At 43.2% G+C, this 24,057-nt stretch overlaps 1 protein-coding gene across 1 annotated transcript in view; it reads right to left on the bottom strand.

Moving 5' to 3' along the window:
- The window catches only part of IQCK (IQ motif containing K), a 94,022-nt gene extending 74,074 nt beyond the window's left edge, over nucleotides 1-19,948 (bottom strand). Inside the window, exons 1-3 of the mRNA XM_083153241.1 lie at nucleotides 19,883-19,948; nucleotides 16,816-16,897; nucleotides 12,899-12,996 (exon numbers count right to left, since the gene is read on the bottom strand). Of these exons, the coding sequence (XP_083009367.1) occupies nucleotides 12,899-12,996; nucleotides 16,816-16,834 (117 nt within the window). The 5' untranslated portion in view covers nucleotides 16,835-16,897; nucleotides 19,883-19,948. The remainder of the gene's footprint in view (nucleotides 1-12,898; nucleotides 12,997-16,815; nucleotides 16,898-19,882) is intronic.
- Between the last annotated feature and the right edge of the window lie 4,109 nt (nucleotides 19,949-24,057).

Genomic DNA, 24,057 nt, shown 5'->3' with positions numbered 1-24,057 from the left:
AGTGAAGAGATAAACAGAGGGGGGAGGCGGAGGTAGAGCGGCGGGAGAGGAAGATGAGCCTAGCAGCAGTGTTAAGAATGGATTGGAGAGGTGCGAGGCGGGTGAGAGGTAGCCCAGAGAGAAGGATGTTGCAGTAGTCAAGGCGGGAGATGACAAGAGAGTGAATGAGAATTTTGGTCGCGTCAGTGGAGAGGAATGGTCTGATGCGTGAGATGTTGCGTAGGTGAAAGCGGCAAGACTGTGAGAGAGCACGAATGTGGGGGGTGAAAGAGAGGGAGGAGTCAATGATGACACCGAGGCAGCGCGTTTGGTCGGTGGAGGTGATCTCGGTTTCACCAATGCTGATGGAGATAGTGGGAGAAGAGGGGATGTTCGGGGGATGGAAGATTAGAAGTTCAGTTTTAGCCATGTTTAGTTTCAGGAAGCGTTGGGTCATCCAGGCTGAGATGGCCGTGAGGCATTCGGAGACCTTGGACAGGAGTGATGGGGATAAGTCGGGGGAGGAGAGATAGATTAGGGTATCATCAGCATAAAGGTGGTAATGAAAACCATAGGAGCTGATGAGGGTGCCCAGAGAGGTGGTGTAGAGGGAGAAGAGGAGAGGGCCAAGGACTGAGCCTTGGGGAACACCGACTGGCTGGGGGGTAGTAGGAGAGGAGGAGCTCGGAGTGGAGACAGAGAAGGAGCGATCGGAGAGGTATGAGGTGAACCAGGAGAAGACCGTGCCAGTGATGCCAAAGGAGCGGAGGGTGTTGAGCAGGAGAGGGTGGTCAACAGTGTCAAAGGCAGCCGACAGATCAAGCTGGATGAGGATAGAGAAGAGGCCTTTGGATTTAGCCGATAGTAGATCGGTTGCTGACCGCACACACCGCCCCACCCACTGGCTGAATCCCCGCACTACCTTGCAAGTGAATGTGTAGGCTTACACATCCGCTCGCATGCAGATAAGATGGACTTAGATTCCCCGGGAAGAGTGGCCGTCTACTACATGTGTGGCAGGAAGTGTTAAGTATACTCTACCTATATATTGTGTACTAGGACCCCGGTTATGGTATATGGATTATGCTAGAGAGTTTAAGAGTAGTTAACTTCCATTCTTAGTTTGTCTTCAGATATTAACATGTGCATAGGCCCAGCGTATGTTTACCTATGGTTTGGACAAAGAAAGCTTCTGTCTGTAGTTGAAGGTGATCTGTGTGAATGATGTTTAGCTAGCCTGTAGTTCATGGATTGTATTGTGGTTCACAATAGCTATATTTAGCAGCAGTCGGTAGATTATATAGATTGGTATGTGTAAGGATAAGCTGTAGTGATTATACTGATTTGAGCTATTACTATGTAAGCAGAATGTGTAGACATGTGCTGCAGGCTCCGGCCTGCAGTGAGTCTTTTGTGTAGGTAACATTTGGTGGTTGGACTAGCTACTGTGTGTCCATGTGTGGGTGTAAAACTGAAAGCTTTTAAAGTATATTGTTTGGCTAGATTATCTAGATAATCGGATGTAACTGTAAGATAACATGTGCTGTGAGGGTAGTCCACTATTGTCTGGATTCTTGGTATTTGAATGCATGTGTAAGGCTATGCGTGAACATTGTATGGACTCTGTGTATTAAAGAGTGTGAATGCTTTGTGTGATATCATGTGAGAATATCTAGATAAACAAGCAAATAAAACCAACTTATATGTAACAAATGTGGATAGCATGATGCTCGGATGGTGTGTGTGTAATAGCTTGTGATATGATTAGGGTATGATTAGTCCTCAGATTGTATGTGTGATTGCCAGGCGGAAGTTATTAGTCTTTTGTTGAGGCTCCTTTGTGTGCTATGTAGTGGAATCTAAGATGGCGGAATGCCATGTGGCAGACTAACATGTGTTCTAGCTAAGATGGCCGACAAGTAGATATTCTAAAATGGCTGCTTCATAGCCACGCCCCCTCCCGCGCTGTATTCGCATACACAGTATTTAACACTGAGGTTAATTGTATTTAAGGATGCTGGCATAATAATCGTTATTATGTATAATACCTGTATTGTTATATTTTGTAATCCATGATACAGTTTCATCAGTTTACATTCATAAATAATATTCATTGGTTATAATTCTGGACATTCGCTTATTGATTGCGTGCGACATGAATAAATTAGATAGACTTTGCATATATAAATAAATGTACTTCCATAGTACTTATATGTTAGCCGGGCGCCCGGCTACGCTATGTTGACAACGTAGCATTGGCTACGTTGTCAGCCTAGCCATTGCTGGGCGCCCGGCTAATAGGTGCGTGGACACACGTGGACACTGGGGGTATGACATGGATAGTGGCCATATGATCCTTTATGTGTTGGCAGGGCTCCAGTTACGTAATTTGCGTAACTTATGTCATTTGGGTAAATTACATAGTTTACGTAGCCAGCATAGTGGTGTTGGTATTCTCAATACACCACTACGCAAACTACGTAACGGGCGCCCAACTAACATATAAGTACCTATCATTTATACTGTACCTCCCTTGTATTGTCTTGATACTTATTCATGACTCCTGGAAGCACCACCAACTGGAGATAAAAAGGTATAATTCAGACCTGCGTATATTCGCTGCATAATGAGCATGTAAATACTGCCCCGCTGACCGCACACACCGCCCCACCCACTGGCTGAATCCCCGCACTACCTTGCAAGTGAATGTGTAGGCTTACACATCCGCTCGCATGCAGCCGCACGGAGAAAATATCATTCGATGGCCCCTTACCCTTACAAACAGGTCTGAATAGTCCCCATAGTGCAAACTCTGTAAAGGGTATATAATTGTGTATATTGGTCATAAAAAAATTGTATATATATATATATATATATATATATATATATATATATATATATATATATATATATATATATAATTAATATATTAAAATTATATATATATAATTCTACTCTCCTTCCTTGCAAGAGATAGAGGTCCCTGAGAGAGACTGTAACAGGCCTAGCTCTTTTCAGAACAAACTAATCTCTACCAGTGCAATTGGTTAGCCTCATAGGGCTTACAAGAGAAGGACAGGAGACATATCATATTTTCTTTTTGGTGTAATAATTGTTCACCGACATCGCATCTCCTAATCGTTTCAATAAGAAATTTAATATTCGGACTGTATACAATCCCCTGATGAAGTCTTAGGACGAAACGCGTTGGGATTCTGTTGTACGGCCAGACGGTCATTCAAACTTTGAAGATTTTAATAAATTGTTATCTTGGAGAAATGACGTATGGACTATCAATTGAGTAAAGGACGCTGAACCACATTTGGGAAGTGTATGTTGTATGTAAGTTACCCGGCCCTCGGGTAACATTGTGGTATAGCAGCCTCAGTATATATTGTTAAAAGAAAGTTCTTCTGTTTGATATTGTTAAGCGCGTCGTGGAGTATTGTGTTATATATATATATATATATATATATATATATATATATATATATATATATATCCCTTACATACAAAAAAAATATTTTGAGCCGGACCAGTGCAGAGTCTCTTCTAGAACATGCAAGAAGAGGACACACAGGTGAATGATGCTGAAGCACACAGAAAACATGAGAGTCATCCTCCTGAGAGCTAACAATTTGATGGAGAGACACAATGATCAGATTGACAGGTTGACAGGTGATATGAATCTACCAGTCTAGAAAATGCCCACAGCAACCAATCAGCTTCCATTTACAATTTTATAGAATGTACTTCCTCAATGCCGACTGGTTGCTTTGGGCAACTTCTCCACTGGTCCACTTCTCCACTCTTGTCACTCCTTGATACATCACCCATTGAAAGCCAATATAAACATATGGAAATTGTTTACTGTCCTTAATGTGTATCATGTTCTTGAAGGGACTATAAACGCCCCTACAGCCAGACATGTTTGATTTCTAAGGGCCGTATTGGCTGGTACACCAAATGTTAATCTTTGTTTGCTTTTCTTATATTGAAGTACTTAACAGGTCAATGAAGTAGAAATGGGGAAGTGATTGCGGTTCCTGCTTCCTGAAATGTAAGTAGTAACAGAAATAATTAGCATCCAGCAGTTAGGCTAATGCTAAACATGAGATCAAGCTGCTGGAAAATCGCACTGCTCGCCCCATGAAAGGAAACATATCAAGCCATGATCGCTCTTCATAATACCCATCATTAAGTCTTTCAGGAACCCAATTATTTGCTCTGATAAGGCTGGTGTAGGGAAGAATGGCACAGCTGCATCAGACATTCTGGGAAAGATGAGTCCCGAACACATTCCAAATCAACACAAACACCATGTCTCTGCTGTCAACACACAAAGTGCCGCTCCTAGGGAGTTACACACAAGACCCTTCATGCCATGATGTCAGTGCAGCAGTGGTAGATCTACTTATCGTGGACGTCTTCATCAGTGATTTCATAGAGTTCTATACGGGAGTTGATGACAGGTGTCAAAATTAAAACAAAATATTTGACTGAAGTCATTGGAAAGGAATTCATACACCAGAGCTGTAGACCATGGTATTGATGCCAGATGCATTAGAGCATTTCACTGCTTATGAATGAATTTATAGGAGTGATTTCTGAGCTGACCACATAAGATCAAAGTTTGACCTGAGTGTTCAATTACTGACTTTCTGTCCCTCACATAGGCACAGCCATATTACCCAGTCCTGCTGTTTAGTGGGTGGTAGAGAATAAAGGCACTGATTCATAGTTTTATGCAAACCAGTGCTTGTGGGTGTACTGTGCATGTAGGGAACAAAATACCCACAGATGTCTTCTCATAAACCCAGTATTTGTATACCTTGTATGTTATCTATACCTCAATAAAAAGATTATTTAAAAAAAAAGTATGTGCTTGTACGTGTGTGTATGTGTGTGTGTTACGTGATTAAAGACCTGCACCCTCCTGCATTAGGCTCCGCCTCTTTATAGTCCTGTGAATCACACATCCTTCCAAACTGTAAGTACCTGTAGATCCTGATTTATACACGTATTATATATTTAGATAGATAGCGATGGTGGATATCTTTGACAACGTTTCAGTTTATTTATTCAGTTTATATCCCGCATTATCTATTATTATCCGAGTGCTGCACCATCGCTATCTATGTTGTTTCCCCTTTGAGGGCACCGGAGCCAGCTATTTAAAGTCGTTTGGAGTGCCGGACCTTCTGCTTGTCGTATTATATATTTATATATAAATATGCGTCCTGAGGCGGCACTCCAAAGCTTAGGTGCAAGCAAACTCCAGCTCATGGAGATGTAGTTGGTAGTTGAGCCAGTGCCCTCCGTGCTGTGCTGCGGTAAAGCAGTCAGTAACAAGTAGCGTGGTGGCGGCGGCACTCGGAAATGAAATCTCAGCAGGCAGGTGTACCCAACGTTTCAAGGCCCAGTGGCCCCTTTATCAAGGTACTTTGAGAACCTCTCTAAGGTTCTCAAAGCACCTTGATAAAGAGGCCACTGGGCCTTGAAACGTTGGGTACACCTGCCTGCTGAGTTTTCATTTCCAAGTGCCGCCGCAACCACGCTATATATATATATATATATATATATATATATAAAAGCAATGTTTTGCACCCCTGTGTCCATAGGCCCCATTGTAAAATACTTGCCTCCCACCAGTAGAAATAGCATTTCCAGTGTCAAAAGTGTTTTGCTGTTTTAAGCTTCCTATACTGCTGTTACTGTTTCATTTAATGAGTGTGTTTCAACCTATATATGAAAATAATGACCATTAGTACCTGTTTGGTATAATAAGTAAATGATACGCCTGACTATAATCCTACAAAATCCCAGACTTTGTGCAAGTGTACAGTACCTAGTAGAATTTATGCTGTTTTGAAGGCAAAATCTGGTCACATCAAATATTTATTTGCATTAGATTTTTTCTTCTGTTTGGATTTTGTTAATTGCTAAAAATAAAATATTAACACTTCTATTCTTTAAAGCACAGTCTTTTTTTTTTCTAAAAGACCTCCATCAACTGCTGTTGTATACAGCTTTCATGAGTGGAGCACTGGCCAACGAGTGGCTAAAATGAGCCCTCTTATTTATAATAACCATGCCAATTTGCAGGTTTTTTATGCCACGTCAAAGACGCCTGTTTGGCCCGACCTATGCAACACCAAATAAGGACAAAACTGTATATATTTTTTAGGGTTGACCATCAACCATTTTAGCTGCCTTCCTATTGCATATTTTAAATATCAGTCCTCCTTTGCTAATTGGCACTTCATTGTCATGTGACACTGGCAGTGATGTCCAGCATTGGTTTCATACTATTTGATCAAAAAAATCTAGTTCCAAAAGCCACAACAAATATATCTGCACTGGTTATTACAGCGCCAGTCCCCAACTGACCTAATAGATTTCATACCTGACCAGAAAGCCCCTAATAACATCATTTAACTTTAGCCACACCTGAACCATAGTTATTGATATTTTGGTTGGTTGGTTGGTTGGTTGTTTTTGCAATATTAATACTGGAACATTGTTGAGAAATTTCTGTACTTATTTTTCTGTGCCCTTTTTAGAAATTATTTAATTGTTAATTTTAGATACTTAAAAGTCACTGACCATAGTTGAACATTACAGGATCAAATTATTATTTTACAAGTTCTCATTGTTCACGTCATCTTTGGCCTCTTAGTAAATGCTTCGACCAACCACATAATGGCATTTCTGTTACTATGGAGACTAATTCTGTTTCATGACAGCTGCACAACAGTATAATAATAATCAGGATTTAAGTTAAATGACAGCTGCATTACTACACAGCACAACAGTCAGCATGTGAAAACTGTAGTTTACGTGTTTGCACCTGTAGGAAACATAATAGATGGTTACTAAATACATAACCAGTCGGTAAAAGCAAACAGCCTATTAAGTCCCATTTGTCAGTAATGTGTTTTTATTTTACAGCTTAGATTAAGTGCAGTGATCTTTACTCAAATGCATTCAATTACAATGTTCTATTCATCACTGCAAGCACCTGATGGGGCTTTGTATTGCTGTATTTGTATAACAAAACTAATGGATGATGTTGTGTCAAACCATATGTATATAAATAACAACAATAAAGTCACAGAACTGGATTGGCGTAAAAAGATCAAATTTGTATTTACAAATAAAAATGAAAGAAGGGTGGTAACATAGCAAGGGACACCCAGCAATACCCAAACATGCACTAAACACTTGTGAATAATTCTCCTATAACTTTGGTGCCACCAATCCCCTATAAGGTAGCGCTGGTTCAAAATAAACTTTATCAGGAGAGTGCATAGAAAAACCCACTAGCCAGTGAGAGGATCTTCTGCCTATAATAGCTACCCATTGTTCCCTTGGTGTTTGATGTACAGACCAATACTTAGGATGCCACCATGACTTAAACCTTAAGTAGGGGCTTACTCAATGGGCTGTATTATTGGCTGTAGTAGTTATATTCAAGCTACAGCAACATGGCAAAAACAGAGTTAACTGGAGTACCGATGTTAAGCACTAGGAAGGATCAGGGCACTGGAACTGGTAGATGCAAAGATTTCATAGTGAGGCAAAATGCAGAAAACAGATGTGCACTTTAATCATTCGAGTTGTTGAAATCCACTAATGCATCACACTACTTAGGCACTGGTGATATTCAGATGAAAAGTTGATATTCAGATGAAAAGTGTATATATATATATATATATATACATATATATATACACAGTATATACAGAATAAAGACAGGTGTCACTCCGGGTCTGGTGCAGAATCACAAAACTATACTGAGTAAGGTCTATGCCGTTTCGGGCTAAGCCCGTCATCAGATCCGATCTATTATCTCCTAGGATGCTAAATAAATAAGAAGACTCTGATTGGTTGCCCATAGCATTATCCCATGTGACATAGAACTCCCATTTTAGTAAATTTCCCCCAATGGCTCCTATAATTCACAATAAATATACAGAGAGAGAGAGAGAGAGAGAGAGAGAGAGAGAGAGAGAGAGAGAGAGAGAGAGAGAGAGAGAGAGAGAGAGAGAGAGAGAGAACATGCATAAATTATTAGAACAGCAGTAAAAATAAGGTATAATTTAAAAACCACATTAGTCCACAGCTGAAGGCTACAGTATATCTAGTTTGCATAGAAATCCGATGCAGTAATGGCAATGGCAATTAACCAGGGATTCCAGCAGGACACAGGTGGAACTAACCGTGGTGGTTAAAAAGGGCTCGGGTAACTCTAACAGAGGGCCAGCTTCAAAAGTGATAAAATGGAGAGTGAGAAACAGCCAGCCAATCGGCTCCTGTCTGACATTTTTCAAACACAGCCTGTGACATGGCAGGTAGGAGCTGATTGGCTGGCTGTTTATCCTACTCTCCATTTCATCACTTTTGAAGCTTAGTACATCTGGCCCATATACTATGAAGCAACTAAAGCAGAGGTTCACAGGTTTTAAGTTTATCCATGCTTGGTCACAGGTGTCTTATATATTTAACTACATGACAAGGTTTCGACTAGAAACTAGAACAAGACACTGAAACTATAATCGTCAAGTCTGTGAAGGGCAGGCTGCCTTTGACCAGGAGCAACAACTAATGACAGAGAGCCAGGCAGACCAGCCCCATTAACGACAAAGTAGATTGCAGCTGTAAGTTGTCCAGGGTTCTATGCTCATTGCCAGAGGTTCCATGCTCTTAGCCATGTGGGATTACATGCTCATTGCCAAGGGGGAATACATGCTCTTGGTAAATGGGGGACAGCCGCCGCCAGGCAGAAGTGATAGCCACTGACAGTGGCAGAGCCTGGCTGTATTCAGAGCACTGCAGGTCCCGGCTATTTGAAATAATACCCCTTTCACACCAGAAAATGCATTCCCAGGTTGGCCCCTTTTACACCAGCCTAGTCCCTGCATTGTCTGGTGTAAGGGGTAGAGAAAACCACCCCTCCCCCCTTTAACCAGTTAACTCATTTAACCGGCTATATCTCCGGAACCAACTGACCCATTTACATGAGACAAGTATTATATTGAAGAACTTTTGAGTGGGCTTTGAATGATTTTGAACCAGGGAAACTTTTCAAAAATAAAAAAATCGGTTTACATGTAATATCTCTGGAACTGATTGACCGATTTGGACCAGCCTGGTATCATATTGACGGCCCAGCGATTTGGAATTGAATGAAATCAACCACAAGCTTCTGTGATGCCAGGGCGGGAACTGGCAGCCGTCGGAACCGGGTGGGGGTCGGAATTGACGGGTCCCATATTATCCTATGGGGAAAAAACGTTACAGGTTTGCCAGGCGATATCTCCGGTTCCTGGGGGGGCTAGAGACACGGGGCTAGGCTCGTTGGAAAGCCCTGGTCCTCAGCTACAAAATAAATGAGAGGGGGGGCACGTGCCTGGGTGCCCCCCCCTGAATTCGCCACTGAAGTTGTCTGTACACAAGAAGCATCATGGCTGCTAAGCAACAGCTGGGACCAGGAACTGACATGGCCACCTGGAGTGCCCACTGCATAGGAACAGCCAGTACCACAATATTTAGCGGCCATTGTGACATGATATTCCTGGTTGCCCAGTCCAACTGAAACCTGTTCTTGAACTCCATAAAAAAATTAGCTACAACAGAATTTAATTTTCCTCTAGCCTTATCAAACACAGCGCCGATTATCACAGACCAAACCAGCTTGCAAAAAGGCCACACATGAATTATCAAAGCCTTAATAATGCCCAACTCCAAGTCTAATCATGTCCGCTTCCCAAGGTCAGCAACAGGCACTGGCCAAGGTCGCAACATCTCATAGCAGCCATTAAGCGGCTTTCTAACACTAACACATCTAACCACCGGAATTACTAACATCCCTGAAAACTTTACCCTGGGGACAATGTTAGAAGTGATGTCCTCACAGACAGATTACAAACTCATGGCGCGTATATTGCTTTGGGCCCACATCAACATCTGTTGTGAAAAATAAAACATTCAGATGTGTTGGGGATAATTTCGGCCCCTCAGCAGAGTCTGGGGGGTGGGTTTAACACTGCACTGGTTTTTGCCAATTTACTACACTGTCGGCCCCTGGGTATGGGTCTCTTCTGAGAAACTATGACCCCACACTGCAAAAATGATAAAGTAGAATAAACAAATACATAAATAATGGTAGGAATTTTAAGTACTTTAATATAACTGGAACTAGGAATAAAAATGCTAAATTGGAAAATGAATGCATTTTATTTCACTGTATTGCATGTGCTCTAGTTATCCCAAAAATACAACAAGATAAGGGAACAGTCAGCAGTATAGGCACCACCACTGTCTTTATAAACAGTGTGGTAAACCCTGCTAATGCTTTGCATCAGAGCACCATGTGAGATACCAGGCAATGGCCACTGTATCAATCATCCATTGAGAATCAGGGGCCCAATCAGAACTTTGTGGCCCACATAGCAACATACTGTTAATAATAATGATTCTGAGCTTCACACTACAAAAAGCGAAAAACAACCAAACTAATTAAAGGGATGAAGTCCTTGAGCTATTATTTATTTATTTATATAGCGCACACATTTTCCACAGCGCTTTACAGAGAATATTTGAACTATCACATCAGTCCCTGCCAGGGGCGTAACTAGATATCCGTAGGCCCCATAGCAAAAGTTTGTAAGGGCCCCCTATTTAGGGACTGATGGTGATAAATATATGTAAAACATTAAATTGTCAGTAAAAATGGGCCCCCTTCAGCTCTGGGCCCCATAGCAACTGCACCCCTTGCACTTTAGGTAGTTACGCCCTTGGTCCCTGCCACAGTGGAGCTTGCACTCTATATTCCCTGCTACATGTACACACACAGACACATTCATTCTAGGGGTAATTTTGTTGGGAGCCAATTAACCTACCATTGTATTTATGGAGTGTGGGCCAAAACCGGTGTACCCGGAATAAACCCACACAAGCACGGAGAGACTATACAAACTTCGCACAGTTAGGGCCATGGTGGGAATTGAACCCATGACCTCAGTTATGTGCGTGTAATGTGAAAGTATAGAGATGGCATCTTAGAAGTTCCACAGCTGACACCTGCACTATTTACAACACAAATGTCAAAGTCTCTCCCCATCCACCCCAGATCCTGCTGCCCAAGGAAACTGCCTAAATCTGAGTACTGGTAGCCAGCCTCTTTGAGTTGCTGCCTTATTATATTTTCTTGGGCAGATCCTTGTATCCATTGTTCGATTGATCATCCCTAGTGTAGGCAAGAGCAATGTTTCCTTTAGTGGCTGCTGTTATGGTCATTAAATAACTGTAAAGTGGCTACATGTGATAATCATCACATAATCAGAGGCTATCAGTTCAAAATTACATATGTATGTAAACCCATGACCAGAATTGGAGGAGCAAGGGTACTCTTTACCTAGAACGGCGCCCGCGGATGGCATCGCGGGTGTCGGGGGTAAAAAATCGCGTGCATCGCGGGTACATAAAAAACGGGTGCGACGCGATGCCCGCGATTTTCCCATAGGGATCAATGTTAAAACTGTGATTGGACGCGATTTTACTGTTAAATGCCTCAATGACCGCGATTTGGCCATAGGAAACAATGTTAAATGGGCCACAGAGCCCTAATAGTGCCCTTGAACTGTGAAATGGCCCCCACAATTGTTAACGCTACCCCACGATCAACGTCAACCTGAAGCGTGGCGAGCGCAGCGAGCCCGCGAGGGGCGGCGGTACGCGTCCTCCGACCTTTTCATACCCCCACTATACACGTCGGCGTGGAGTTGAGAATAGAATAGTGTGGCGAGCGCAGCGAGCCACCGAGCCCGAAGCGTGGCGAGCGCAGCGAGCCACCGAGCCCGAAGCGTGGCGAGCGCAGCGAGCCCCGCGAGGGGACGCGGATACCTTCACAGGTAAACGCGTCCCTTCGCGGGCTTCACAGGTGTCCGCGTCGCCATGGACACCTGGGAAGCCCGCGAGGGGACGCGTATAACTGTGAAGGTATCCGCGTCCCCACGCGGGGCTCGCCACACTATTCTATTCTCAACTCCACGCCGACGTGGATAGTGGGGGTATGAAAAGGTCGGAGGACGCGTACCGCCGCCCCTCGCGGGCTCGCTGCGCTCGCCACGCTTCGTTGACGTTGATCGTGGGGTGACGTTAACAATTGTGGGGGCCATTTCAGACTTCACGGTGACTATTTGGGCTCTGTGGCCCATTTAACATTGTTTCCTATGTAAAAATCGCGGGCATTGAGGCATTGAACACTAAAATCGCGTCCAATCTCACTTTTAACATTGGTCCCTATGGGAAATCGCGGGCATCGCATCGCACCCGTTTTTTAGTGCATTCGATGGTCGCGATGGTCGCGATGGGCGCCGTTCTAGGTAAAGAGTACCGGAGCAAGAAATAGAATCAATAGATATATCCCTCATGGTATACAGTAGTGAGTGAATGGTATAATACCAAGCTGTCTGTGTATAATCATCACTGAGTCTGTACTATTTGTGCATGTGGAGCTGTATGTTCCTACAAGGTACAGCTGAACTAGACGTCTTATTAGTACTGCCCTCTACTGGTCAATAGATGCTTTCATAAGCAAAATACTCATCCATTTCAGATGATCTCATGTTTCCTATTAGCCACATACTAATTATAAGAACTATTTCCTAGTAAAATGTTTGTTATACAAACATACTTTACATTAAAAATGTTCAACAAATTACTGCCAAACAACCAATAGCATAAAAAGGATTAGCATATAAATGATTATATATATTTGTTTGCATGCAGAGTAAATAATGCCTGCTTTTGCATGTATCTCACAAATGTTGGACAGCTTAATTTTTACACTGTAATTTAAAGGTTTGCAAACATTCCTCCAAAATCTAAATCTGCACATTTTACAAAAACTTACCGAAAAGCATTTCTCTTTCTCTGCCTCAACCAGCATTTCAGCCATTGCTGGTAATAACACGGGAAATATGTAGTTTTTCAAATATTTATGAGGTGAACCTAATTTGAGAAAGTGGGCATTAGTAAGATATATATATATATATATATATATATATATATATATATATTTGTATTTCTTTAATTGATTAAACTTACATTTATTAACATTTTACAGTACAGAAAAGAACAGCAATAGTATGCATTAGCATTGTAGGTCGGTGGCTGCGTATATAAAATAATCTTACACTAGGATTTCTGTAAGACAAAAAGCAAGAAAATGTATATCTAAAAAGATATAAAGTCACAGAACATAAGCCTCATAACACTCAATATCGCTAATGAAGTGCACTCCCATTATTGCCCCAATCCCACCCCCATCGTCTGTGACGCATGCACAATGTTGTAACCCACAATTAATCAATAGTTAGGACCAGAGTGGAATTGGAGAATAAACAGTGTTCATAAAAAAAGTCAGTCATGATTAATTGTGGATTACAACATTCTCTTGAAGCAATAAATACTATGGGCGGTATTCGATGAGGCTGATTCGCCAGGTTTTTATGGCGATTTTGTACTGTAAGGCGAATTTTTGACAAAAACGGTGAATCACCCTATTCAATGACCAGATGGCGAATACATTTCAAGGTTTTTTTTGCCATGATTCACCGAGTAGCAATCGCTATCTTTTTATGGTGAAGTGGAATGTGAACTTTTAAAATAAAGTGTTTTGTTTTTTACATTTGGTGTCAAAAAATCAGGAATTTTATTCTGAGGAGGGGCATGCTATTTTTATTCATGTGCTGTAAGCACATGAATATATATTTAATTTAAAATTTTTTTTTTTTTTTACACTGACCAGCCAGCAGGGGGCGTCGGAGCCGAGCCGCTCATTAGATATTCATATATTCACTGCACCCGATCGTTACATATGCATGATCGGGTGTAGTGAATATATACGGTCCTCTGCTGGCACCCCCGGGGGGCAGCCTGGCACCCGGGGAGCCCACCTCCCCCCCACATACGCTCTGGGGCAGGCAGGGAGACTTCCATCTCCCTGCCTGCCACCGTCCTCAGGCTCCTTGCGGCGTTCGTCGCAGGAGCTCATATTCGCCGGTCAGGGGCAGCGAGCCCCTGACTCGTTGAATACCGGAGCCGGCGAGGCTCCGGAACGCGGCGACCAGTGGCGAATGTGCAGCGAATCCTAAACAGGATTCGCTGCACGTCGCCGGTATTCACATTGAATACCGCCCTATATACTACCACCATCAATATCACCATTATTTATATATGCATGATTTATTAAGAAAAGTTTTATATGTGTTAATATGTTTAGATCTGCTTTTTAATTTTGTGTTTATCAATGAAATATACACTTTTTTTTTTTTTTTATAAAAACATTCCTAATCTGCTTAATATATAGAGAGCGCAAGGTATTTTATTAAATACAAGCATTAGGTCGACATGGGCAAGGTCGACATGGGGTTTTTCAATTTCGTTATCCCGAATGTAGACACAGTCGACATGGACACTAAAAAAGTGCACTGCGTCCGCTCACCATGCTTCGGGCACGGTACACTTGGCACGCTATTTTATTCTCCCACCATGCCCTAGTGCAGGGCTGGGCAATTGCGGCCCTCCAGATGTTGATGAACTACACATCCCAGGATGCTTTGCATTAGTTTTGCTATGTGGCCATGCTGAAACTGATGCAAGGCATGCTGGGAAGTGTAATGCATTGCCCAGCCCTGCCCTAGTGGATGGTAGGGCATGAAATACCGCCTGTCCGCACATGTTGGCTCAATAAAAAAAGTGAAAAACCCCATGTCAATCTTTTCACTGTCGACCTAGCCCATGTTGAATTAATGCATGTGTCGATCTAATGTCGACCCAATGCCTTTCGACCTTCCTCTTGTTGGCCTAGTGACCGTATCCTCTCAAATCTATGGGGTAAATTTACTAAGATGGAAGTTCTATTGAAGATGGGTTTCTATTATCATCTACAAGGTGCTAAAGAAATAAGAAGTACATTCTGAATGGTTGCTATGGGCAACATCTAATCTTCAATTGAATTCCCATCTTAAGATGCCCAGTCACGGTACAGTTTGATGGGTGCGATACACACTAGCGCGCACAGCACAATAAGTATGTGCTGCACACACTTTTTGTACTAGATTACATTGCATCTCATTGTACTGCGTTGCAATGCAATCCAGTAGAAACGCACGGTGGAATTTGTTCAGTCCTGCATTAGATCATATTCACAGCAGCACCAAAGAGATTTTAAAATATTAGACCAGTGGTAGCCAACTCCAGTCCTCGAGAGCTACCAACAGTTCACATTTTCCAGACAACCTAGCTGCTGCACAGGTGCACTCATTACTCACTGACACATTTTAAATGATCCACAGGTCAGTAGCGCACACAGGGGGGGTTCTGAGTACCCAGAAACCCCCCCAGGAGTCTGAGGACCATAATCTGAAAGCTGAGGGTCCCCTCATTCCATGGGTACAAGAATTTTAAAAATCGGCCCTTGGGAACCGGAGATATATGACTTCAAAGCAGTGGTCCCCATCCAAGCCTGTTAATTGCTCTACCCAGTCAGATATTTCAGGTTCTGTCTGACGTAGAGTTTTTCTGAGGGTATATTCCAAAGGCTGGGACTCGCCCCCTTTGAGAGACATTAGATGTTGGTCTCTACTGTGCCCAGAATCAGAGATATCAACCTTTAAGCAGCTGGTTACTGCTCCAGCTCCACACACCTGGTGTGTAGTTTTATATACTCTTTGGCAGATTGCTCTGCCTCCTGAACTCTGATCCCCTAGTCCCCAGTACCATTTGGTAGGTGGAATTCTCTAGTTTTTAATTCCATTAAAATCTAAGAAATCTATTTCCGGGAACTGGAAATATCTGCAGTCAAGCAAGCTGTCCTCCCACCAGAAAATTATTATTATTATTTATATACTATATTTGGTCTATCTATAATACTTTAACTGACCGGCATATACTGGATCACCTAAGTGTCCATCTCCGTGCTTTGCTCCGCCCCTCTGGAAACCCCCTTCCGAAAATCCTGCGTTTGCCCCTGCAGGTGGAGCTAATTACTTCACTTGTGATTCTATGAGGAGTCCTTGAAAACATTAACTGTTGGTAGCTCTCAGGGACTGGAGTTGGCTACCCCAGTATAAAGGGCCCCATACATCAGCAATTAATTTTGACAATAATTTAAGATATAGAGATGATTGCCACAATTAATTTTAGATGTGTGTCTGCTCCCCCTTTTGGCAATCCCAATCAAAATCACCAATCAATTGCTTAATCAGGTTTTTAAACACGTTTAATAATCTGGTATTATCTGCAGATCTTTTTTTATATGAGTGGGCATTCCCAATTCGTCTTCTTCATCTATTTACATTATGAACAGCAATCGATTGGGCAATTTCCAGATATGAAGATGCAATCTTTAGATGGAAAAATCTGCTGATCACTGAAATAAATCTGTAATGTGTGGGCAAAGTCAGATAGATTGTAAAATCCATTTATCTGGCCAAAAAATCCCTGGATCTGGAAATCCATAAATTGTGATTGCTGATGTATGGGGCCCAGACTAAATTATTGATTTACTGCAATGACAAGATAATGATCATTCTAGCATCTTATGCCTTTCAAAACCCATGCAGTTCTGCTTCAATGCCTGGGGTGGCGCTCTCTGCTGTGGTGCTTCTAGCACATATCTGGTCTGCATGTCAGTACTGAAATTCAGATCACACTGTGCTATAAGCACTACAGCAGATAGTGACACCCCAGGAAGGAAAGAGGAACTGCACAGGTTTTGGAAGATGCAGGGTTCTATACTGATTGCTAACAACATAGGATACTTACATGTCTTTGGATCAGGCATTTGTGAGGAAGACGATATGTCATCAACAGATTCATTAAAGTTTAAGTGCTGTTTCTCTTTCTCCTGAACAGTAAGATAGATATAATCATATTGTGGGGCATATTGAAGCAGGTGGGTTTATAATTATTATTATAATTTTATTTATAAGGCGCCACAAGTGTTTCGCAGCGCTGTACAAAGGAACAATACAAGGAGACAAAGCTTGGCATAACATTGAATAAATAACAAAAATACAGTACAAATAAAGAGCGCCACAGATCAATACACATTACAGCTTAAATATAAGTAGTGAGGACTCAATCAACATACAACTAGAGGCTTGAGGCCAATGATGGAGATGAGTATGCGGACAAAGATGGTCACTGAGTGTTGGAGTATAGGAGAGCTGTGAGTAAAATGTGAAGAGAAGTGGGCTTTGACAACAGGAGGGAAGAGGGCCCTGCTCGGAGGAGCTTACAATCTAGTAGGAAGGGGAGACAGACAGATTACAAGAGGTGCAAGCGAGTGGCTGGTGGTTAGATAGCAGGATGTAAAAAGGCACGGGGTCGGAGAACCAGCTGGTTTATGCAGTGGAAGGGTACGCTTTGATGAATAGGTGAGTTTTCAGTGCCCGTTTGAAGCTTTGGAAGGTTGGGGAGAGTCTAATGGAGCGAGGGAGTGCGTTCCACTGAAGGGGTGCAGCACGGGCAAAGTCCTGTACTCTTATAAGACAGACTATTCAATATACCATGCAGGGTACAAGCAAATATTCTCTGTCTGCTGATTTTTATTTTTAGGTTACAGTTTGCTGCCAAGTTGGTCCACCTGAATGTGTCATGTGTGTATGTCATCATACCTCCCAGCATACATGCAGAACTGAGACAACATAAACCCCGCCCCTGATCCACCCAAACCCCACCTATAATACTCCAAGAATTCCCATTTAATCGTGAAGCCCTGACCCTGTTGCAAACTTCAATGCGGGACTGTACCTCCAAAATATTTCAATAATAGCCGACATATAGATTGGTGTAAACAAACTCTTCAACCATGGAGTAATACATACTACACGATCTGCTGTATGATGGTGCCACAGTGTTGGCTGTAGTATTGTCCCTGGACATAACATAAAGCACATCCAATGGGATGATTCAATGAATGATGGCTCTAAACAACAGATTGGGCACATTATACGATGATCATGCAGAATGTTTGAAAGTACTAATATCGCATTATCGATACTAAAGTGTGTAACAAAATTTGTTTATAGAAGAAAAAATCACAAGTATTTGTTGACACCACCGTCCAAGAGGGTTTGTGTACTTTATTTTAAGGGGATATTAAGGGGAAGCAGTCACAGTGTTGACAATCACAATGTCCTCTGTCATAATGTCAACACCACAATGACAACAGTTATGATGTCCACCTTGTTCTGCACAACGCCAACATAAGGGTTAGGCTGTGGGAGTGGAGGGTTAGAGTTTAGGCACTAGGAGGAGGGATAGAGTTAGGTTGCATGAGCAGAGGGTTAGGGTTAGGTACTAGGGGAAGTGTTAGGTTGCATGAGGGAAGAGTTAGTGTTAGGTTGCGGGAACAAGAGGTTAGGTTTAAGCACTAGGGCAAGTGTTAAGCTGCATGAGAGGAGAGTTAAGGTTAGGTTGCGGGAGCTGCAAAGGTTAGGCACGAGTGGATGTGTTACGGTTTGGGATAGGTGTATTCACAGATGACTCCCACAGAACTCTGCATCAGTTGGCTGCCACACAACAAGCCACTTCTGATACAGTATGTTGAGCTACTGCACCTTGTTTAACCTGGTGCAAAGTTAAAGCCCCCATACATTATGCGATTTGGGCCTGATTTCACCCGATTCCGTGGATCAGGCCAAGAAATCGGGTGAAATCAGCCCAAATTGAATTTTTATGGCATCCGAAAGCGTGAACCTTAGTTCACATCCTAAACAAGTGATGATGTTTGGCCTGGCATCCAAGGGAAAGTATATTATACTTATCGTGTTGGTATAATGTTTCCTGCTTCCACTTTACCATGGCAAAGCAGGAAGCCACAGTGCAGAGGTATTAATGTCTTGGGTGAAGAAGTGTGGTAGTGAAACCCTCCCCCCCTCCCCAGCGATCGCTCACCCTTCACCGCCAGACCCTCCATAGCCTACTGCTGATGATCTTCCCTCCCCAGCCCGCTGACTAGGCATGTGCAAGATCTCATTACTCATATGAGATCGCTTGTGGACCCAGGACCCAGCAGCCAAGTTAGAATGACTTTGAATGTGCAACAAAAATCTATAGCTGCAGGTGTAGCAACAGATAATACATTTATACATTTATTGGCTGAGAGAATTCTCTTAGTCAATCAGATGGGAGGCCGCTGATGGCCTGAAAATTCTCTCAACCAATCAGCAGCCTGGCCAGTCTTTTCAAATTAATTTTTTAAAATTCAGCAGGTGCTTACCGCCCGCTGCCTGACATCTGCCGCTACGTGCTCCACGCCACTGCCCGGACCACGCTGCCCACCGCTGCCCGGACCGCGCTGCCCACCCCCCACAAGTGCCAGCTCCCTGGGAGTTTTTTACATGCAATAAACCGCATGTAAAAATGGCACATTAAGTGCCAAATCGTAACTGAGCCTCCCGGGGAGCACAAGGGCAAACTGGACCGTCTTGTCCTTAGGACAAGTAGGACTAGTGTATGGGGGCCTTAAATGATTATGAAATAGTTTCAAACCTTCTGGTGAGCACTACTAATGCACACACATACATACAAACGTATCAAACAATCAGTTACACAGCATTAAGGACAGTATAACAGTATGGCCCCTGGGTGTAGCAGAGAATAATTCCAGTGTGTTTGGCCTTTGTTTTTCCACATACAGAGAAAAACAAACTGAAGTGTAGAAATAAGTTTCCTTTATGAGTCAGAATTTTCCAAAACCAAAACTTTGTTGTTATAAGCACATCAGAAGAGATGCTGTATCCTAGACATTAGTACGAGGGGTAAAGTCAGATTTTTCTACCAGCAGCTCTAAATCCTTCATACACGAGTGCTTGTTTGTACTCACACATATTGCTGGTTTTCCTCTGGATTTTAACCTCGCAGGTGAAGATGGTTGTTCCAGTTCATATTCTAAACACAAAGACAAGATGCCAACATGATAAATGAGAATTAACCAACAATACTGTCAGGGATATACTGGTTAGTCTTGCCTATCTTGTCTAGCTGGCTTACTACTATATACTGTGCCAATTTGGCAAATGGAACACATTCTGGTGAAAGATAGCACAAATTTAAAAATTTTCAATTTCATAGGCAAACGCGGGGCGCGGGGGGGGGGGGGGTTGTGTATCTGATTGCCTGGAAACCCCTCTACTCTTGGCAAGTGGATAAAATGTATTCTTTTTATTTATTAATAGTTTCTTATATAGTGCATACATATTCCGCAGTGCTTTACAGGGAATATTTGAACATTCAGATCAGTCCCTGCCCCCAATGGAGCTTACAGTCTATGGGGGTTATTCTTGGGTTCATCTGTTCGCTGCACAGTATGCACATGTGCAGAATTGCTGCTTCACATGAGCATATGCCAAACATTGGTCCCTGTGCGAGTGACCGCCCGCTGCGATCGGACCTGAATAAGGTTCTATATTCCCTACCACATGTACATGCACACACATTCATTCTGGGGTTAATTTTGTTGCCAGCCAATTAACCTACCAGTATATTTTTGGGAATGTGGGAGTAAATCGGAGTAGCCGAAGTAAACCCACGCAAGCATGGGGGGAATATACAAACTCTGAACAGTTAGGGCCATTGAACCCATGACCTCTGCCCTGTGAGGCAGTAATGCTAACCATTATACCATCCGTGCTTCCCGTAAATTATGACAACAATAACAATGGTATATAATACAATTAATAGAGCTGCCGAAACATCATGCAGTATAAGGGACAGAGCAAATCTGCTGCACATGCCCAGTGGTGACAGCTTCTCCTACCATATTTGCTGTATGTTAAGCGGAGTCTTAGATAAGTGCACTGGACCAGAGAGCAGCTACCAGGAAGAAGAAACAGGAGCCTTACCTTGAGGTGGGAGAATGTGAGCTTAAAAAGTACAGTACTGGTGCTATCTTGTTGGTGTATTTATTTATTTATTATGGTATATTTTCATGACCATTTATTTATATTATTTAAATACTTGATACAGCCTATACCAGTGGTCTCCAACCTGTCGCTTGTGAGCTACTGGTAGCTTGCAGCAGCAATCCGGGTGGCTCGATCACTGCAGCCCGCAGGCGTCCGCCCAGTGGTGAGTCCACCCGTCTCTCACTCCATTGTCCGCCTCCGCTTCCAGTTCTGAGGAGAGGAGAGCGCATCGCGCGTCTCTCCTTCCCCTCACTGAGTGTCCCTGTGACTGACTGGGGCATCAGTCAATCAGAGCTCGCGGGCCGGCAGCCAATCAGGAGCTGGCCCGTGAGCTTTGATCTGCTGACGGCCCAGGCACAAGGAGGAGACGGAGCAGAGGAGCCTTCCAGTCCAGCCCAGCCAGCCCAACCAGCCCCGGACTCTCCTCCCCCGGCAGGAGCAACAACAATAGTAAGTTCTACTCCTGGCACAGTGGGGGCATGCCTGGCACAGTGGGGGCATGCCTGGCACAGTGGAGGCAATGATGGCATAGTGGAGGCAATGGTGACAATGGTGGCGCAATTGTGGCACCGTTGGGGCATATCTGGCACAGTGGGGGCATATCTGGCACAGTGGAGACATACCTGGCACAGTGGGGGCATATCTGGCACCGTGGGAGCATATGTGTTTCTGCCACTATTTGGGCACATGTATAACTGGCACTGGACTATTGGGGGCATATGTGTATCACACCCCCATTTTCATTGGCTGCACCCCATGTGGCATGTGGCTACACCCACACAGTACCTGCAAAGTATTTAATTAAATTGGCACCACACTCGGGCAGACATTGTTTATCTGGCACTGCTGGGGGGGGGCATTGTGTAACTGGCATTGATGGTGGCATGGGTACATATGGCACAGTGTCTATTCAGAGAGGCTGGGGGCATGGCCGGCAGCTCTCAGAGCACTGGCCATGCCCAATAGCGGGAAAAATGGGGGATGGCCAGCGTTCTGGCCCCCCTAATTTTGGGCACGTGCCTTTGTCACGCGCAGAGGTCCCTTCTCCTCTGCCTCCAGTGTTGGGAGGTATGTATGCGGCATATTGGACATAGCAGTGTGTGGCATATTGTGTCTGGGGCATTATGGTATGTGGAATAATATGTCAGGGGAATTACAGTGTGTGGCATAATGTGTAAAGAGCATTTTTATTTTAGTAGCTCTTCAGGCTGTTTATTTTGTCTTAAGTAGCTCACGCCCCCAAAAAGGTTGGAGACCACTGGCCTATACTATAGATCATCTATAGAGTTAACTACAAATCCTGTATTCCATATTGTATCCAGGGCAGAAAGAGTAATTACTCGATTGTCTAGGGTAGGGTCTAGGGCGGGCAAGACACTGCCCTTGCAGAGACATCCCAGGCACAATGGGAACCCAGGACAACAAGATGCACAATACCAAGACTGCGGAAATAAACGTATACTTCCACCAGGGTGCATACATTATTGTAATGAGAATTTGCTGTGACATTCCTTGCCATGCACAGCAATATCTGATTCGCAGAAGCACCCAAGCTGTGCACAATCTCATAGCTAGACGAGATCAGTTGGTTCTATTCTTTTAAAAAGAGAAAATAATTTCCTGGCCCAGTGCACTTTGGAAATTGAATGTATCTATAATAAAACAATAAGTAATGTACTCTCACACACCACGTTATTAACCAGCTCCAGTGCTTAAAAGCCTTTTCTTGTTTTCATCATAAGAGAGAAACCATTGGCAAGTCCCCACCATAGGAAAACAAGACCACACCTAGCAGTCACATTGGTATTGGTAACATTGGGTGTACTATTTATGATGTCCCCTGGACTGTGGGGGCGGGGTAACGAACTAGACTGAAATGTTGGTGTCTTGTATTGAATTAAACTTTATTTAAAACTCATGTGTTTGTCCATTTTTTTTTTTTAATTGGCATGGATAGGTGAACATTGGGGTTCCAGAGTTGCTATCTTTGTGGCTCCAATCAGTGTGCTATGGCACATAAGAGCTCATCTACATAGCACTAGTCTACATCTACATTGCATCATTCTTCCCTTTTCCAGATTCGGACCAATAAGCATAGTCCACAACCAGTACAGGGATCCTGTATTTCTGTTTATGATTTAAGAACACCCTTCGTACAGCTACCATTGGGACTTTACATAGACAATACAGGTACTTTACTGCTCTGTGGACAAATTAGCGGGAACAATATTAGTGCCTTAGTTTATTATATGCTCCATAGCAGTCTCCAAGTTCATGTTATTTGACATTGTAGTGCACATTATGCAACTGGTACCCCCACTTTACATTACGACACACAGTGCCCCCAGTTCATTTTATACCACACTATGGTGCCTCCACATCATATTGTGCCAGTACCCTGGTACACATTATGTAACATTTTATACCACATTACAACAAGAAGTTCCAGTGGTGTAACTAGATATTTGTAGGCCCCAAGGCAAGCGTTTATAAGGGACCATATGTACCACATGTAACTTTGCCCCCACCATAACCACCACCGCTCTGAGCCAGATAGCAGCTGTACTCTCTGCTTCTGTGATAGCTACACCTTTGTATGGGAGTGGAACTCATGGACCAGGCAAAATTGCACATATTATACCATACTTGTTACTTCAAGAGGACCCTTGGAGAGTAGTCTACCCCCAAAGATTACCCCTGATCTCCTTGTGAATTAGGTGGGATTATTGTGATCCAACTGGCCACAAATCACGGCCTTCTGCAGGAGATGCCACCACACATCCCATACTTACCCCTTACAAACTAGTCAGGCCAAGGGCGAATTCAGTGATCGGGCAGCCCCTTGGCACATTATTCTCTGACCCCCATCACATCACTTCTCCCTTAATTTTGAGCTCAATGCAGATGCCTCAAGACCCCCAAGCAGCCTCAACCTCAACCCAATAACAATTCCAGAACCACCATTTGCGGCCCATTATCCCACTCCTATCAGTTGAAGAGTAGAAATAAAATAAATAAGTCATACTGACATAAAAAAAAAATCACCCGGCCTTATTAGCCTAGTGTGCCACCTCCCAGCAAGTGCCTCCCCTAG

Source organism: Crinia signifera, chromosome 7, assembly GCF_055691185.1.
Source record: "Crinia signifera chromosome 7, ASM5569118v1, whole genome shotgun sequence".
Classification (NCBI taxonomy): Eukaryota; Metazoa; Chordata; class Amphibia; order Anura; family Myobatrachidae; genus Crinia; species Crinia signifera.
The sequence above is the reverse complement of the archived record's forward strand: the minus strand, read 5'-3'. Positions and strand labels throughout refer to the sequence as shown.